The 18,625-nt window shown below is 43.2% G+C and overlaps 2 protein-coding genes across 14 annotated transcripts in view; one reads left to right on the top strand and one right to left on the bottom strand.

Annotated features, from left to right (window-relative positions):
* Positions 1-5,209, top strand: part of LOC147014243 (anion exchange protein 2-like) — a 120,526-nt gene extending 115,317 nt beyond the window's left edge. For 4 of the 6 annotated variants that reach the window (XM_085852014.1, XM_085852012.1, XM_085852011.1 and 1 more), the window contains 3 exons: positions 3,116-3,154; positions 4,075-4,248; positions 4,650-5,209. In XM_085852014.1, coding sequence (XP_085708140.1) covers positions 3,116-3,154; positions 4,075-4,248; positions 4,650-4,706 — 270 coding nt within the window. In that variant the 3' untranslated portion in view covers positions 4,707-5,209. Of the gene's footprint in view, positions 1-3,115; positions 3,155-4,074; positions 4,249-4,649 lie in introns of those variants that run through there. The other 2 variants (XM_085852010.1, XM_085852013.1) reach the window with 2 other exon arrangements.
* The window catches only part of SHQ1 (SHQ1, H/ACA ribonucleoprotein assembly factor), a 30,258-nt gene continuing 14,649 nt past the window's right edge, over positions 3,017-18,625 (bottom strand). For 3 of the 8 annotated variants that reach the window (XM_085852015.1, XM_085852017.1, XM_085852018.1), the window contains 2 exons: positions 16,776-16,893; positions 13,880-16,595 (listed from right to left, as the gene is read on the bottom strand). In XM_085852015.1, the coding sequence (XP_085708141.1) occupies positions 16,296-16,595; positions 16,776-16,893 (418 nt within the window). In that variant the 3' untranslated portion in view covers positions 13,880-16,295. Of the gene's footprint in view, positions 4,301-4,587; positions 4,650-13,713; positions 13,833-13,879; positions 16,596-16,775; positions 16,894-17,313; positions 17,420-18,625 lie in introns of those variants that run through there. The other 5 variants (XR_015050689.1, XR_015050691.1, XR_015050690.1 and 2 more) reach the window with 5 other exon arrangements.

Raw genomic sequence — 18,625 nt, 5'->3', positions numbered from 1 at the left:
ATTTTTGGATTACATTGTGCAAATATGGTGGAATTTTTAACATCCCTTACTCCTCCCTTCCTGAACTTATACAGGGCATGGCATTAATATCTGACAGCTATTTGTAATAAAACTTCCCTCACTGTGCTCTGCCTCCCTCCCCCCAACTATCTGCAGAACACACGTGTTCCACCAGCAACCCCCTCCTCGTGAAACTGCCTAAATCCAGAACCACTGCTCATCTCCACTCATTTGTTCCTCTCTTTTCCCACCTGTGGAACCACCTTCCACACTCTTCAATGTCATTCTTTCCCTCTGGTCTCCAACAGCTGTTCACCACCATCCCAGATCATCCCCCATCCAAAGCTATGATCTTTTCTATACCCGTTAAAACACCGCCACCCATCTCAAAATTTTGCTTGTGTATCCATCTTCTCCATCCCTTGCGTTCTCACCTCACCCTCATCATTACCTGCAGTCCTCGTTTGCCCGTCTACCTTCTCCCTCCACCATGCTATTGGCGTTTCCCCCTTTCTCCTGCTGTTCCCTTCACAGCGTGTTGTGTCCTGATCTGTTCTGTGTCCTAGCTCTTCCACGAGCCGAGACCACGTATTTAAAAACAAAGAAACTGAACAAAGTCAATCATATTTTTTGTACTGTACACGAAAGTCAAGTACAGGTATGGGAGATTGTATGACATCATAGCGGTATACACAACCCAACTCTACTTCTTAAAAATCACATCTTCTATCAAATGATGTCCATTACAATTGATGCACAGCTCCCTGAATCGAACCAGAACATTGTTTATTGCTGCCTTCAATGTGTCATTATCAAGAGCAGTGATGCAGTCAGTGATCCGATCTTTAGTTCATCTACACATGTGGGACGTGTCTTGTAAACCTGGCTTTTCAAAAATCCCAGGAGGAAGAAATCTGCTGGGGTTAAAAATCTGGGGATGGCGATGCCCATGAACCATTACTAAACCGAGAGATTATCTTTTGCCCAAACTGTTGCCTTAGAAATTGCATAAGAATTCTTGCAGTATGGCACGTTGCTCCATCTTGTTGAAACCATGTGTCTGTGAATACTATATTTATACGCCGCAATTCAGGAATGAGAAAGTTCTCTTGAATGCTCGCTGAGTTGTAATAGCAAAACCAAATTTAATATCGAGTTCTAAAATATTAATCTGCAATGGCACATTGTAATGCTCCACCATTTAGCCCTACACATTTAGTGGCTCTTAGCCTTGTGTTGGATGAATTTAAAAAACAAAAAAAAATCAATCAAATCTTAAAGGCTTCACCTGTAACACAATCGGACTCTAACCTTACGTGTGTACGTGCTTTGACTCACTCGAGAGATGCACAACGCCCTCTTGGGGCCCACAACTGTCACAACATATACAGTACATTACAAATGTGTCACATACAAATGCCACACCCTGTATTATCCTCATTCCTCCCACTCCTATTTACCTCCACCACCGGAGGTGAAGGAGGTTATGTTTTCACTCCTCTCTGTCTGTTTGTTATTTGCAAAATCGAAGATTTTTCAACTATATTGGTCAGTCGATTTTGTTATTCTGTCTGTCTGTCTGTCGCCTACAGGTCACAATTCTAAACCGATCGCCATGAAACTTTAACAGGTTGTAGAGGTAGTCTCAACTGAGATACCTATTGATTTTGAGGTCAAAGGTCATCGAGGTCAAATTTCTGAAATCGTCATTTTTCATCCGATTAACTTGAAATTTGAACAACATTTGCATATCGTATCACTGGATTGGGAAACCAACGTATTGTTGAGGTCAAAAGTTCAAAGGTCAACTCAAGGTCAAACTTCTAAAATCATCAATTTCAATCTGAAAAATAATTGACTTTCATCCGATTGACCTGAACTTTAAGATTGTCAATTTTAATCTTAACGAAATGGACAATTTCATGTATCCATCGCAATCTTTGGTGGGAGGGGGGGGTGGATTTTGCAAGTACCGTGCTCTGCAGGATGTCTTTTTCTTGTTTGTTTGTTTGTGTGGAGGATATCTCAAAAAAGTTGTGGACGGATCCGGATGAAATTTTGTGGACAGGTTGGATGTGTAACAAGGACGAACTGATTAGATTTTGGTGAAGATCCGGATCCGGATGACTAGAATTTTTAAAGTGATTCTTCACCATTGAGAGATCGAGCTAAAATATTATATAAAGCACAATATCTCAAAACGTTGTGAATGGATTCAGATGAAACTTGGTGGACATGTTGGGTGTGTGACCCCGACAAATTGATTCGATTTTGGTGCAGATCTGAATCTGGATCTGGAGACGAGAATTATTTAATCTTTATAGTGATTCTTCACCATTGAGAGATTGGGCCAAAAACGATATTTAGCATGATATTTCAAAAATGTATTGATTGGGCCCAATATGTTTTCCTGGATCAGGCATTACGTGGTGGAGGTCCTTCTAGTAATCCAGTTAGTGTCTATCTATAAACCCATTACGAGTGTCCTTCTAGTTCACTCTGTTGTCATCCTACCCTTTTTTCCTTTTCTCAATTTAGCCCCCCCCCCAATACCTCATTCTCCCATGTATGTGCGTGTGTATATATATATATATATATATATATATATATATATATATATATATATATATATATATATACATATATATACATATATATATATATACATATATACATATATACATATATACATATATACATATATACATATATACATATATACATATATACATATATACATACAGACACGCACACACAGACAGCCCCAAAAGTGGGAAGGAGCCACAGCAGCTCAAAGTGTGATGTCATGCTCTATGAAAATGTGGACGAATTCTTTGATCAGTGTTAAGTGCTTAGAACAAGCAAAGAAGAACTTGGCTACACAAAGTTGATTGAGGTGATGCCTGGTTCTGGAAGTCAGCAAGATCTGGTTGGGCCAACACAATTCATGGCAAATTGTAAGATCAAGGAACTTCAAAGATTATACCTGTGTAAAAAGTTGATCAGAAAAGAAAAGTTGAACAGATTCACTTTTAATGTAGAGTGAGACACCTGCCTGAAACATCATATTCTAGGTAAAGACCTGTTTTTGTTTTTGTTTTTTAATCCTTTACAGATCAATACAAGGGATAGCTTCAGATTTCTTCTCTCCAAGGTAAGGCACTGTCTGATAACAGGTACAATCATATGGAAAGTGATGTCGAGTATTTTCCAGATAGGAAGAGAGGTAAACACGAGTGTTTGATAACGTTTGGAACCCTTGCTGACCATGCATCAAGGTAGGCTAGGACGAAACTCCTTTTATTTCCAGTAGCAGCCTGTAAAAAACAAGAGATGGCGAGGGATGAAAAAAGTTTTTCTTCCTCAGGTTTTGCACAAGGTTGGAAGTTTTTCTTCTTCTTCTGTGTGCAGCATCATTTACAGGGCAGCATGGCTGTGTCATTGATGAAATACCCCCTTTTGGTAGGTTAGAGCAGGAATTTGGAATTTGTTCAGGGTGTTAGTGATAGCTCTACAACGTCTCCCACTCTTCGCCAAGGACACCGTGGGATCTTTAACGACCACCAACTCATGTCAACAGATGAGATGCGTAGGTTAACGTCCATCTGAGGGACAGCACACACATTGATGCCCAATTCTGCATGTGAAACACCAGGATGACAGTTTATAGCTGGGGTGAGATTCAAATACAGACTAGACGGCTGAGTGGTGAGTGTGCGTACCTCTCGCCTATCCTGCGAACCACACAGGAAGATGAGCATTTGCAGCAAGGGCAATGTTGAGATGTTAGATCTAGCTGCGGTGGAGTCATTTGAAAAGGTCTGGGTTGGGTAATCGATTACCTGGGTGAGAATCTTCATAGCAGGTCCTTTGACAAGACTTGCTGTCTCACAGAAGCCTCAGCTGCTTACATGATGTAATGACAAAGAATCAAGCATGGGCTTGAGAAGTCAAAACAACAGATTATACGGTTACAATCATTTTAGTGCAAAATTGATCCAAAACAGAAATACGTTTTTATGATTGTGACATCCAATGAAACCTTAATTCATTCCTGGGTTCCATCCATTACAGGTGAGGACCATCAGGATGCACACGTTCACAGTGGTGCAGGCTTTGTTTGTGGCCATCTTGATGGGCATGAGTTTCTCCCCGGCTGCAATAGCATTTCCTTTGGTGCTTATTCTTACCATTCCCACACGATGGATGATCCTGCCAAGGTTCTACTCATCCCATGAGCTCGAGGCTGTAAGCAGCCCAGAACATTCATGTGCTTCATTTCAATAAAATCATCGGTGATCTTTGGGAGGGAAGGGAGACGTGGAGTGTAATATAACAATAATAAGGATCTATCTATTTCTCTTCTCTTCTCTTCTCTTCTCTCCTCTCCTCTCCTCTCCTCTCCTCTCCACTCCACTCCACTCCACTCCACTCCACTCCACTCCACTCCACTCCACTCCACTCCACTCCACTCCACTCCACTCCACTCCACTTCACTTCACTCACTCATTCTCACACACACACACACACACACACACTTCCAGAGAAAAGCCGAATAAAAATGCAAGCTCAATTTGAGAAACTCACGGGAATAAATTGTTCCTTTTGACGTTCCTCTCATCCATGATCTTTCCTTCCCGGTCCTACAGCTTGATGGGGAAAATATGGGCCTTACATTTGATGAAGATGATGGACAACAAAACTAGCTTCAAACAATGTATGCCACGCAAATGGTTCCTCCGTTCCATCACCACGCCTTACGGATTTTTTGAGCGAAACGGTGACAGTAATGCAGTATGTCATGGATTGTCATTCCAGGTCCTCTGTACCGTGAGCCCTCCAGATCCTTCTCTTACCCATAGTTCACTGTGATATTCAAGATGGATGCCGTAAGGACTTGTGTGTCTTAATAGTTGCAGAATAAACTATGGTAGGCCGACTAATAGCTGTAATCACAAATGACTGAGAAAGTATAGAATTCTGTTGTTTTGTGCATCTGTGTTATTGCAGGTTGTCTTGTTCTTGCTGAATAAAGCCTACGCTGTACGAGTACAAACAAATCAAGCCTGTTTCCTCGACACTCCCTTTGGCTTATCTCACGAGTAATGCTTTGGGGTTACCTTAACTTTCTGTGCTGCAGTTAATTTCTGATGCTGTTATAGGTAGATGCACACATATACAAACTCCTCCATATCATCATACTAAAATAAGCAATTTGGTGTGTTTGTCTGTCTGACTGTTTTTTTGATTGTGATACCTTAAGTCGTTACTTATCCAATCTCAACCACACTTGACAGAAAAATTGAGGGTCACACGATGGAGGTTGTAGCAACTTCATTGGCCCCCCTCCCCAAGGGGGTGTTCCACCTTGGGTGAAGTCTGTGTTGAGGTGTATATTCATATTAAGATAGCTAATGGTGGCATTCTTCCAAGGCCACGTCTAATAACAAAAGTAATAACACCACTAATGAAAATTAGAATTATATGAATGTTATTACAAAACAATATTAATACTAATAACATCCCCTCTCCTCAAGGGGTTTCCCCACCTTGGACAAACGCCATGTTGATGTGTATAAATAGCTTATCAGAGCTCTTCATGGAAAACACCAGATGTAAAAATATTATAAACCACAAACATGTATGATTACTTTTATAAAATGGTCGCGGCTACTGTTTAATACCAGATTGAAAGAAATCTGGAGGAATCCCGACATCCTTGAGGCATTCTATGCTTATCGCGTCCACCACGGACTAATGGACGTGAGCCCAGATCTACTGTAATCTCTATACAATGGACGTGAGCAGTGGTGGAGGTGCAGTGGGTGCAGGAGCCTGGTGTTGGCTTAGTGGTTAGGGTGGCGGCTTGGGATCCTCGGGTCCTGAGTTCAAGCCCCGTTGGCCGCTGAATTATAATACACCAGGAGGTTGACTCAGCCTGTCATCCTTCCGAGGTCGGCAAAATGAGTACCAGTGTACTGGTAAGGGGGACACTGTAGCAGTGGCATCGCCGCGTCCCAACCAATGATGCAACCAGCAGCCACAGGCTGCACTGAGAGAGAGAGAGAGAGAGAGAGAGAGAGAGAGAGAGAGAGAGAGAGAGAGAGAGAGAGAGAGAGAGAGAGAGAGAGAGAGAGAGAGAGAGAGAGAGAGAGAGAGAGAGAGAGAGAGAGAGAGAGAGAGAGAGAGAGAGAGAGAGAGAGAGAGAGAGAGAGAGAGAGAGAGAGAGAGAGAGAGAGAGAGAGAGAGAGAGAGAGAGAGAGAGAGAGAGAGAGATAGGGCTCCTGGTGGGAAGAAAGAGGAGGAAGGAGCACATGAAGAATTCAAAAGGGCATGTGGTAAGGGAAGAGTATTGATTATGGAGGATTTTAACTTCCAGGGATAGATTGGGTCCAGGAACAGGGAAAGGGCAGAGCAGATGAAGATTTCTTAGTTTTATTCCAAGATTGCTTTTTAACCCAGTTTGTAGATAAGCCCACGAGGGGGAGTGCAGTGTTAGACTTCCTTTTAAGTAACGATCGCAATATGGTGGAGGAGGTGGAGGTCGGAGAACATTGAGGAGCAAGTGACCATAACATTGTGTGTGCAAATATTCTGTTGAGGGTTACAGTTCAGGATTATAGGGTAAGGCTATTAGATTTCAGAAAGGCAAACTTTGAGGGTACGAGGAGAGAGTTGGGTGATGTAAATTGGGAGACTCTAACAACAAGACAATCAGCATCAGAGAAATGGGAAACCTTCAAGGACCAAATGTGTAGAGTGCAGAGTAAGTACATTCCAATGAGGTGGAAAACTAGAAGTAGAAAGAGACCAGGGTGGTTGAATAGTGAGATAAGGAATGGTATTAAGGAGAATCAGAAGGTATTTATTAGGTTTAAAATAACAGTACGAGAGTTAGATTTATATCACTATTGAAGGAAACAGTGGAAAGTTAAAATAACTCATCAATCCAAAAGAGAGTATGAGGACATGGCTAAGAATATTAAACACAAGATCAAGGCTTTCTTTAAGTATATCAGGGAAGAAGAACAGGTTAGAACCAGTGTGGGCCCATTGAGGAATATCACTGGAAGAGTGGTTAGTGATGAAAGTGAGATGGCAGGTCTATTGAACAGGTATTTTGCTTCAACTTTTACACAAGAACAGTCAAGAGAATTGCCAATAGCTGAGAGTATCTATCGAGGAGGTGAGGAAGGGCTTTTGCAGAAGATCCAGGTTGGAGTGGAGGAAGTAAAGGAACAGCTCGGTAATCCAAGAGTAGATAAGGCTCCGGGTACAGATAATATGCACCCGAGAGTATTGATGGAGGTGGCTGAACAGGTTAGCGAGATGTTAACGGATATTTTCAATAGCTCACTGGAGTCAGGACAGGTACCGGAGGATTGGAGAGTAGCAAATGTAACACCACCATTTAAGAAAGGATCCAGAGAAGAATTGGGAAACTATAGACCTGTTAGTTTGCCTTCAGTTGTGGGGAAGGTGTTGGAGACATTAAGGACCAGATGAGGAACCATTTAAACAAATACAACCTAATTAAAGGAAGTCAGCATGGGTAGTACAAAGGTAGTTCCTCTTTAACAAATCCTTGAGTTCCATGAGGCAGTGTCTGATTGGGTGGATGAGGGAAAGGCAGTGCACATCGTATATCTAGACTTTAAGAAGGCATTTGATAAGGTACCACATCGGAGGTTGTTAGCCAAAGTGAGGGCTTGTGGAGTGGCTGGTGAGGTAGCTAATTGGATTGCAAACTGGCTAACTGGTTCCCATTGTGTTGCCTTTTTGGCTGCTGGTTGTTAGGGGAGCAACTATGCCGCTGATGCAGTGGCCCAATTACCAGTATACTGGTGCTCATTTCGCCGACCTCAGAAGGATGACAGGCTGAGCCAACCTCCTGGTGTTAATTCAGTGGTCAACGTGGCTCAAACCTCAGGACCCTCGGATCCCAAGCCACCACCCTAACCACAAAGCCAACACCAGGCTGGCTAAGTGATAGGAAGCAAAGAGTGGCTGTGAGTGGGAGGATGTAAGTAGTGGGATACCTCAGGGATCAGACCATGATTATTCATTATTTACATCAATGATTTGGATAATGGGGTAAAGAGTAAGCTTTCCAAATTTGCAGCTGACGCAAAGCTTGGAGGTGAGGTGGATAGCAGAGGGGGTGGTGATCAGATACAGATTATAGAGATTACAGGATTCAAGGAGTAATTTTGGAGCGTGTCACACAGGAGAAGGATCTGAGGGTGGTAATAGATACGAGAGGTAAGCAGGCAGCACAATACCAGGCAGCTATAGGTAAAGCAAATGAGGTTTTCGGCTGTATTCGGAGGGGGATCATTTATAAAATCAAGAGGTGCTGTTAACATTGCACAGGAATTTAGTGAGGGCCACATTTACAATATTGTGTGCAGTTTTGGTCAACATAACTCAGGACGGGCATAGATACCATCGACAGGGTTCAGCACAGGGCTACTTGATTAATTCCGGGCCTCGCTCGACTTAGCTATGAGGAGTGGCTGAAGGAGACAGGGCTTTATACACGAGAACGGAGGCGGTTACGAGGAGATATGATAGAGATGTTTAAGATAATGAAAGGTATAGATAAAATAAGTGAAGATTAATTATTCAACAGAGTAGACAGTGATAGGACCAGGGGCCGTAGCCTGAGAGTAAAGAAGAGAAGAGTTGAGACGGTAGTAAGGTAGGGGGCTTTCACTCAGAGAGTAGTTAATGTATGGAATGGTCTCCCTGGAAAGGTAGTGGCAGCAGAAACAGTGGATAAGTTCAATTAGAATTAGACAGGTACCTGGAAGTTTTGGAGATAGAGGGGTATCGGGATGTTGATAGGACTTTTAGGTAGTTTTAGCAGTGATGGGTGATTGTGTGCATGTGTACGGAGTGTTGTTGGTGGGTGTCTTGTCAAGGAGATTTGTGGGGTTGATGTTGTGTGTTTTTAACCAAGCCAAAAAAAACAAGTTTTTAACCAAGTTCTTCTGACCACGTCCTTGTTAAAGTGGACATCTCTCTGGCTGTCATCAGAGAACCACCTCACCGCCGTCGAGTCTGGCATTTCAATCAAGCCGACTGGCAGGGTCTCCGAGCAGCCATCAAACTTACAGACTGGTCTCCTATCACTACTTTCTCAAACATCAACTCATCCTGGGAATTCTTTCAAAGAAACTTGCTCTCCCTCATGCACAGATTTATCCCCTCTCGTGTTCAGTTGTCTTACCCTTCCTCCCGCCCTTGGTTTACTGAAGCTTGTGGTGAGGCAGTTGTCCTGAAACAACTTGCCTTTGCCTCATGGAAAGCAAACCCAACTGAGGGCAATCTCAGTTCTTTCCACAAAGCTCGGAACAAGTGTGTATCTACCCTCAGGAGAGCCAGAAAACAACATCTTTCTCATCTCAAGTCTGAACTCTCAAACCTCTCTCCCTCCTCAAAATCCTGGTGGCGTTTAATCAAATCTGTTTCTGGTGTATGTTCCCCCTCCATCCCCTCCCTTACCTCAAATGGCCGCACTGCTGATTCCACACGTGATAAAGCTGAATGTCTAAACTCGGTGTTTGCAGCTAAATCTTGTGTCCCAAACCCATCACTATCTCTACCCACTTTACCCAGTCGCACCCAACTGTCCCTGGACTCTGTATCCTTTTCTCCTGACAAGGTGGAGAGCTTGCTTTCAAACCTCGAGTCAGATTCTGCAACCGGTCCAGACGGCATCAGCCCACGTGTCCTCAAAGCCTGCTCTTCTGCTCTTGCTCACCCTCTCTCTGTTCTATTCACCCTCTCATTTTCCCAAGGTCATCTGCCATCTGCTTGGAAATCTGCTAACATCACTGCCCTGCATAAAAGGTGCAAAAACAGATCCCTGTAACTACAGACCAATCAGCCTTCTCCCAATCATCAGCAAGGTTATGGAATCCATCATTGCTTCAGACATGAAATCCTTCCTCTTCTCCAATGGCTTGATTTCCAATCATCAATTTGGTTTCAGACCAGGTCACTCTACCCTGGATATGCTGCTACTGCTCTCCCATCAATGGATGGAGGTCCTCAATGCCAGACAGGAAATCCGAGCCGTATCCCTGGACATATCACGTGCTTTTGACACAGTCTGGCACCCTGCCCTACTCACCAAACTCTCTTCCCATGGTATTCAAGGCCATCTCCACTCATGGCTCGCATGAACTTCCTCTCCTGTCGCAGTCAACGTGTGGCCCTAAATGGAGTTCTTTCATCCCCTCTTCCTGTGCAGGCTGGAGTTCCTCAAGGTAGCGTTCTGGGCCCTGTTCTTTTTCTGGTTTTCATCAATGATCTCTCGGACTCTCTGGAAAATCCTCTATTTCTCTTTGCCGCTGACTCCACCCTCTGCCGTACCATCTGTCATCCCTCAGACCGGCAAGCAGCAGCTTCTTCGCTCACTGCAGATCTGGATAAAATCACAAACTGGTCCAACACGTGGAACATGTCTTTCAATCCAGACAAATCTCACACTCTCACTATGTCTCTTCGAAAGGACCGTTTACAAAACCCCCCCATCCACTTTCTCAACAATCCTCTAGAAGAAGTCTTTTCTTTCAAGCTTCTGGGTCTCACTATCTGCCATGACCTTTCCTGGGAAAGTCACATTTCCAACCTTGCCTCAAAAGCCAGTCGCCGACTGGGAATCCTCCGTCGTGCAAAGTCCTTCCTCGGCCCTCTTGAGCTCCTGACTACTTACAAAGCTTTTGTCCGTAGCCTGATGGAGTACTGCTCTCCCCTCTGGGCTGGTGCTCCTGCCTCCCACCTTTCTCGACTTCACGCTGTCGAAACCAGGGCTTTTAAGATCATTGGCATCTCCCGCAATGAAGCTGAGAGTCTTTGGGCCTCTCACTCAATCACCGCAGGTTGGTCGGTGGTCTTTCTGTCTTCTACCGACTCCTCTCCCAGCCTTGCCCCCCTGCTCTCTCTGCGATTTGTCCCAACCACATGTGCACAGGGCGCTCAAGGTCCGGCAACATCGCCATTCTGGTAAAACTACCAAAATCACGAAACACTGCTCATCTTCACTCTTTCATTCCCTCTTTTTCCCACCTTTGGAATAAACTTCCCTCACTCTATTCTTTCCCATTCTTCCCTCCAGGCTTTCAAAACAGCTGTTCACCACCACCTCTTATCTTCCCCCCATCCAAATCCTCGATCTTTTCTACCCCCGATAATCCACCCAAGCCCACTTCCTTCAATTCTCCTGCTTTCCTTCCTGAAAGTCCCTGTAATGTCCATCTTCTCCTCGCCATGTTCCCCGTCCCATCCCCATCCCTCTCCCTTCCACAGTTCACCTGTGTCTGTTCCTCAATGTTTTGTCCCTTCCACTCCCACCCCTCTTGTCTCATGCCTCCTTGCTGTGAGTTGTGTGTTAGCTCTCATACGAGCCTCGACCAAGGTATACAAAAAAAAAAAAAAAAAAAAAAAAAAAAGATAAAAAAAGCCCATGCCCCCTCCCCTGAGGGGAAGAAAAAAAACAAAAAACTACAAACACTAAAAAGAAACAAAAAAAAAGCAATTATTTCATTCCTTAAAACATTTTTTTGCATTTTCTTCCTTGGATCTTGTGCAGAAAAATTAGTATGGTGTTCACACAGGCATGATGGGCTGAATGGCCTCCATCTGTGTTAGATTTCCTTGTACCCCAAGGATAATAACATGATCCTTCCTGTTGCTCCTGTTGGGAGTGGGTGTGCTCGTTAAGCTCAACACAAATGATCTACAAACCATTTGTCTTGTTAGTCTCGTTAAAGGATAAGGAAACGAGAACAGGTACTTGGTAGTGCACATACCTCTGCCAGGGTGAAGTTTTTTTTTTGTATACATAAATCGAGGCTCGTGGAAGAGCAAGATTTACATCTTGTATCCCACTGATAAGCCACATCCACATCCATACCTGAACCAAAATCTAATAGGTTTGTTCTTGTCACCTCCCCAACTCATCTATCAGGTTTTATCTGAATCCCTCCATAACCTTTTGAAATATCACGTTATATATCGTTTTTGGTCCCACATATCTCAATGGTGCATTAAAAAAAATTTGAATTGTCCTTTTCCTGTCGCTTCTGCGTTAATATCTAGAAGCGTTTGGGGAACGACCCTTGTGTCCATCCAAGGGTGCTCGTTGAATTTTCTCTTTGTGCAGCAAACCAGATTCCATGTCCAAGTAGATGCGGTGTTAAATATCTTCACCGAGGGCCGTTGGCAGCGTTCTTATGCTCAAAAATATACTTAAAGGAAGCTGCTGAGACTCTTTTATTTGCACTCCTGGACATGCATAGGCTGATGTGGTGTATGTGCCGTTTTGGATCTGTCTGTAATCAAATTACCATTAATAGCAGCTGTGATTTAAAAGAGAAGAAGACAGGTGAAGGGCCAAAGGTGTGTTTGTTGTAACACAGGCGATGGGCCAAAAAGCCTGCTCCTGTCCTAAAGTTTCTTGTATAACCTTGAATGGCATTATAAAAGGCAATAAAACAAAACTTGTAAACAATGATTACCAATAGTTTCCATGCTTCGGGTTCCTGCATCATAATCCCCAGATTAAAAAAAAATTAAAATGGGGGGTTGGGTATTGTAATCAGCTCTGTCCGTCTGTCTCGCTATAGTCTCCAAAAAAGTAATGCAGAAATTCACCAAACTTGGTAGTTACCACATGGCAAAAAGATGCCAGAGCGGTATCGTTTTAGCCAGTCTCCTTGGGCAGGGTCAAAAGGACAAATACCCCAAAATGCAATTACAGGCACATTTTTAAAATGAAATTTTGCATCCCCAATCATCATTGGGGAACGCATGAAATATGCTACGATTTTTTTGGGATTCGACCTCCGGTTCATAGGTTTGTTTTAAAAAAAAATTATTTATTCGTATGCAACCTGTGGCTGCTGGCTGCATCATTTTCTGGGGGCACGGCTGTGCTGCTGATGCAATGCCCTTGTCACCAGCATGCTGGTACTCATTTTGCCGACATCAGAGGATAACAGGCTGAGTCAACCTTACCTGGTGTTAATTCAACGGCCCGACAGGGGTGTTTGAGCTCAAGACCCGAGGCCATTTAGCCAGCCATCTTAACTGTTAAGCCAACACCAGGCCTGTCACAGGGGATCAAAACAAAAGATGTTTTGAAACTCATAATTAATTTGACATTGGGCTTGAGGTGGGAATCATGGGGATTTGCGAGGGTGCATCTTGGATTTCACAAAAGCATAATTTTACAAAAACAATGTACAAGATATTTCATTGAGAAAGCAATAACAATATGCTTTATGCAAATTTACACTTGTGAAACTCGACAAGGATTTCATTTTCTCCAACATGAGTCTCATGTATTCACCTCTCACTTTGTAGTGGGTAGGCAAGCCATGGACGTCAGTATGCTCACAAGTATGACAGAGGGCAGACGTGGGCAACATCAAAACATGTACATGAGGACTTTGGCCTACAGAACTGCTTTTTCTTTTTCTCTCTCTCTACACGAGTGAGGTTCATGGAAGCAAGGTTAAATTGACAGTGGGGTAGTGGGACAACAATTGGGTAGAACTGGCAAGGGGATAAACAAACAGGAGAGAGACAGAGACAGACACCACTGAAACCAGCAAGTAAGAGCATTGTGTTAAGAGTTAATGAGGGTAGTCGAAGCATGAGTCAGGATGGGGAGATGAATTGAGGTGTTAGTACGCTGCTTACTTGAAGCCTTGGAAGGAAGAATGGAAAAGAAGCGCCTTCAGCTTTTGTCATATTGTGTTGTCTTATTTTGTCGACATTTAAGTTTTAAACATGCAAGCTCTTCTTCAAGAGGATTTTATCTGCAAAGGAAAATCAAAATCAAATACAAAACAGAATTCAAGCAGAGTAAAAATTAAAAAGTTTTATTTATGTACAACACTAACAAAATTACATGAACAATATTCATAAACTGGGTTTTTATTATTTTTCAAAATGTCGAATTACAAAAGTATTTTCACTCCATCAACGTTGAGCATATACCGGTTTAACAAGAAACAAATCGTTCAACTTCAATCGCAGTTACACCCATAGACACAGAGCACTATATCTATATTTTGACATACTGTCTGTCCCATTGTTCAGTAGGAGGGCAAATGCTGCTTAGAGACAAACTTATGGGATGCAAGCACCATTTTGGTACCCACCAAAAGCAGCATGAGTTGGGGAACTGACAATCCAACTCCTTAATTGTTGAATCTGCACCCATTAATAAAAACACAAAAAAAACAAACAATTAATTAACTTTAAAAAAAAGAAGTAAATAGCAATCCAATATTCTTCCCACGATTCCACTATGCCCACTACTTTCTGGTCACATATTATACAAGTTGGTTCACTATTGCCTTTCCAGTGAAAGTTTAGAGGGGGAATTAGCTCAAGTCCATGATACCAGTTAAGAAAAGACACACAATAAATGACACTGCATGTGAAAAACCAGGATGGCAGTTTATAGCTGGGTCAGGATTCAAACCAAGGCTAGAGAGCTTTGAAGGGAATGCGAGTACCTCAAAGCCATCCTGGCCATTAGACAAGGTAGCAAGCTTTATTCATTTAAGAACGTTGTACTCAATGTTACATACCTTACCTGCTCAGCACCAGGAAAACAGTTTGGAACTGGATTTTATTCTGTTGAGCAATTAACCTCAAACCAAAACTAAAATATTTAGCTATCCTGTCGATGTTAGCAAAATATAAACAAAATATAAACACCAGGCAAAATATAAAAAACAGCTATCCTGGCAAAATATAAACAAGATCAGAACAAAAACGACAGCTCATCTTTCACGGCAGTTGCAATACCTCAAAATGCAACAGTTTCTGATTCACTCTTACGAGGGAAGAGGTGAGCGACTTAAAACTTTGATGTCGCCTCCATGCTCTCAAAATCACACGCTTTTCCTTACCTTGAAGGACAAACACAAAAAGACTTTAGTGAATTAATATAACGCTCACGTTGATCTCCCCAAATGAAGGGCTCCACTCCTTTGCTTCTCTCTTGTCGCGCTTGTGTGACCTCGTTCCTCATTCTGTTCAAGTCCACGCTTCCCTCTATGGTTCCAAGTTAGTAGTACCCTACCATCTCAGGTCATATTCCTTCCCAATCCATAATCTATTCTATGCTCACCAACACTCCCCTACCTCTTCCCATGTAATTGCAGGCTGCTATATTGACTTCCATATTCTCTTCTTCTGTTCATTCATCCCTTAATTTGTTGCAGCCACATAATCTCCACTGTCACAGCATTATCTTCTACCCTCTGTCCTATGGAACACAAACATCGACTTTATATGATTTATTTAAATGTTAGACCTTTTCTTGAAACTCTTCCCCTCTACTCAGAAAAAGAAAAAGAAAACAACAACACGTTTTAATGTCGTGATTACTCAAACCCACTCCACTGCCTCAGAAATAGTTGGCTTGACCCTGCCTTTCAAGAAGGCTGAAAAGTCGAGCTTTATGCATCCTGTTTTTGCTGGTGTCTCACTGGTAAAATGCAAGCTCGGTTAGTTGTGGTTGAGCTCACGGAATGTAGTTTTAAACAAAGCTCAGATAATTACCTTGAAAGACAATCTTCTTTCAGCAGCTGTGTCCAGTCAGCTGTTGCTTATGTAAACATAAAAGACTCCTTTGTGGACTTATTCAAACATTTTCCTCCTTTTAATAATAGCTATGACATCATTAACATGCCTCTGTTCCCCACTATTTTTTCCTTCCCCCTCCCGCCCTGCATTTCTGTGTGTAAGCTCATAATCGAGCCTCAAAAGTCTATACAAAAAAAAAAAACATTCCACACATGACTCACCTCTTATTACCTCCACCGCAGGAGGTGAAGGTGATGTTTTCACCCCTTTGTCTGTTTGGGTATCGGATATCTCAAAAAGTTGTGGACGGATCCGGATGAAATTTTGTGGACAGGTTCGGTGTGTCACAAGGGAGAACTGATTAGATTTTGGTGAAGATCCGGATTCGACTACTAGAATTTTTAAAAAGTGATTCTTCACCATTGAGAAAAAGGGCCAAAACGATATATAGCACGATATCTCAAAAATATGTTCTCGTGGATCAGGCATTACGGGGCGAAGGTATGCGCTCTACCGAGTGCCCTTCTAGTTTTGACAAAGCAATGATCAATATTTTCACGTGAGCTTATTTGTCATTCTCAGAATCACAAACAGCCAGGAGGAAGGGAAATGTCAAAAACAGCATCGTAAAAGTGACATTCTCTGGAAAATGTTGAAAACGAACACTTGGTACTTGCATATCAATCTAGTTCTTCAATGAGAGGTTTCCTTGCTGTAACTTCATCACTTGCTTCACAACCAGGTCCAGGATGATCCAGCTGGAGCTGCGTTAAAATAGCTGTGACATCATCACAATCATTGTTGCTGGAAACTTTGGTTGTGAATTCAGGGTTGCCGTTTCCATCACTGCTGCTCTCCGAGTCACTGCTACTCTCAAAGGTACTAGTGCTTTCATCAGCATCGCTTTCATCACAATCACTCTGAGATGTTCCACTTTGGCTCTTCTGAAGACAAGAAGCCTCGTTGCTCAAGCCACGCTCCTGCAGAGAAAAACGTTGGACATCAAGCAGAATGCCTTGAAAAGGTGACAAAAATGAGTTTGTGACAAAATACCTTACAGTGTATGAGTGAAATAAGATTTCAAATTCTCCAAACGTTCCTGTACCGAGATGGAGTAACTTACAGATGGATGTGCAAGGTACAAAGGTCACTGGACTCACCTGCTCATGCAGAGTGGCAAGCCCTGCTGCTTCCAGTACCTCCAGATCAAATCCCAGCTCCTCCTTGCACAGTTGTTCTGAGCTCACTGCCTCCCCAAAACTCTTAAGCCTTTTGGAGCTGCATGATCAGGGCACCATGAGCCAGATCCATTGAGAGACTACTTTCATCCATGTGTTCATTTATTTTGTTTGTTTTTTAATCACCAAAATTTACTAATAGTATTGTTATGCATGTTTTTAAAAAAAATGACATTTATGACATAATGACAATACACTGCTCGATACAAATGGCAAACAGCTGGACAAGGTGAGCAAAAACCAACAACGCTCAGTCTCCAAAACCACACCTAAACATGCACAACATCTGACGGAAACTCCACCAATCATGCAACCCACACGTCACCACGTCCTATCGGGACATTAACAAAGGCATGTTTGTGCCTCGGAAACACAAACACAAGAACAAGCACACATGCCCACTCACTCCCATACATACAATACCACATCAGGAGTAAACAATAAAAACAGCAGAGCAGACCATCGATGATGTGACTGGTGTTTGTTGCTTGAGGTTTGACAAAATAAAAATGCTCCTCCATTGACCTCTTGCACTGTGGCACATGACCGGAAACCAATTGTTGCCTCTGGGGAAAAAGCAGACACATGCCGAGACTCAAGGTCAATTGGCCTGAGGAAATCGGCTGGGAAGTGAGCGAAACGTCGCCTGAAACCGGCTCCTGCTCTTGCTTGTTTATTAAAAGATTAGCAAAGTAAATCTTGTTTAGTGAATCTCTCAGTGACCTCAACATCCTCGCCACAAACAGGTACAGACAAGATGGCAGCATCTAAGATGTCATTGAAAGCCTGGATCTTATTTTGACCCAGGAAACCCGTAATCCCAGTCCCCCCAGGCTCAGACGTAATCCCAGGCTAGACTCCTCTCATTCAGCACCTCGAGGGCCCCCACAAGGAAATCCAGAGTCTCCGCAAAGACAACTGCATCATATGCGAAATCAAGGTCAGACCTCTTGACATTCACAAACGATGCACCGCATCGTATATCCTTTTGGATAGCAGGATGAAGAACAAAACCTGTCAAAGGGTGGAGGAGCTCCTTGTGAGCAAACGACCATCTGTATCTGGTGCAGGAATGGAATGGCCATCTTAATCTCTCTAACATCCTCCCCAGAATCCAGTCCATACAAGTGCTGAAAAGTGTGGGGGCAGTACACACACCTGATGAATTCTAGTAACAACTGGAAATAAGTCAGAGATGGTACCACCACATCTCACAGCACTCTCAGTACCAGAGTATAGTTCAGACATCAGATTGATCAGTTTTGCTGGCACCCCACAAAGACTAAGAATCCTCCAGAGGGCATCCCAATTCACTGAATCAAACGCTTTGCAGAGATCGACATAGGCTGCAAGCAGCCCCTGCCAAAACTCTCGTCTGTGTTCGGTGAGGGCCCCCCCGAGCAAGGATACGGTCAATCGTTGACCTCTTTTGTGGAAAGCATGACTGCTCTAGATCGCTGGTGTTCAAGCAAATGGTGGCGAACCCTATCAATAATTATCCGAGCAAAGACCTTGCCGGGCACTGAGAGCAGCGTCATGCTTCGGTAGTTGTTGCAGTCTTGGCGATCACCCTTCCCTTTCCAGAGAGGGACAACAAGGCCCCTCTTCCAGTAAGTTGGGATGATGGCTGTGTTCCAGGCAGAGCACAAAACTGCATGCAACGACATGAGTTTCCAGAATTTCCACCAGCCTTGAGAAGTTCAGCATGGATGCCACAGATCCAGGAACTTTAACCCATTTCACCGGTTCACCGCAGCCTGTATTTCCACAAA

The sequence above is a fragment of the Eptatretus burgeri genome, chromosome 13 (genome assembly GCF_056783735.1).
Source record: "Eptatretus burgeri isolate ZD-2024b chromosome 13, Ebu_testis_v1, whole genome shotgun sequence".
In the NCBI taxonomy this organism is placed as follows: Eukaryota; Metazoa; Chordata; class Myxini; order Myxiniformes; family Myxinidae; genus Eptatretus; species Eptatretus burgeri.
Note: the sequence above shows the minus strand (reverse complement) of the source record. Positions and strands in the feature narration are given on the sequence as shown.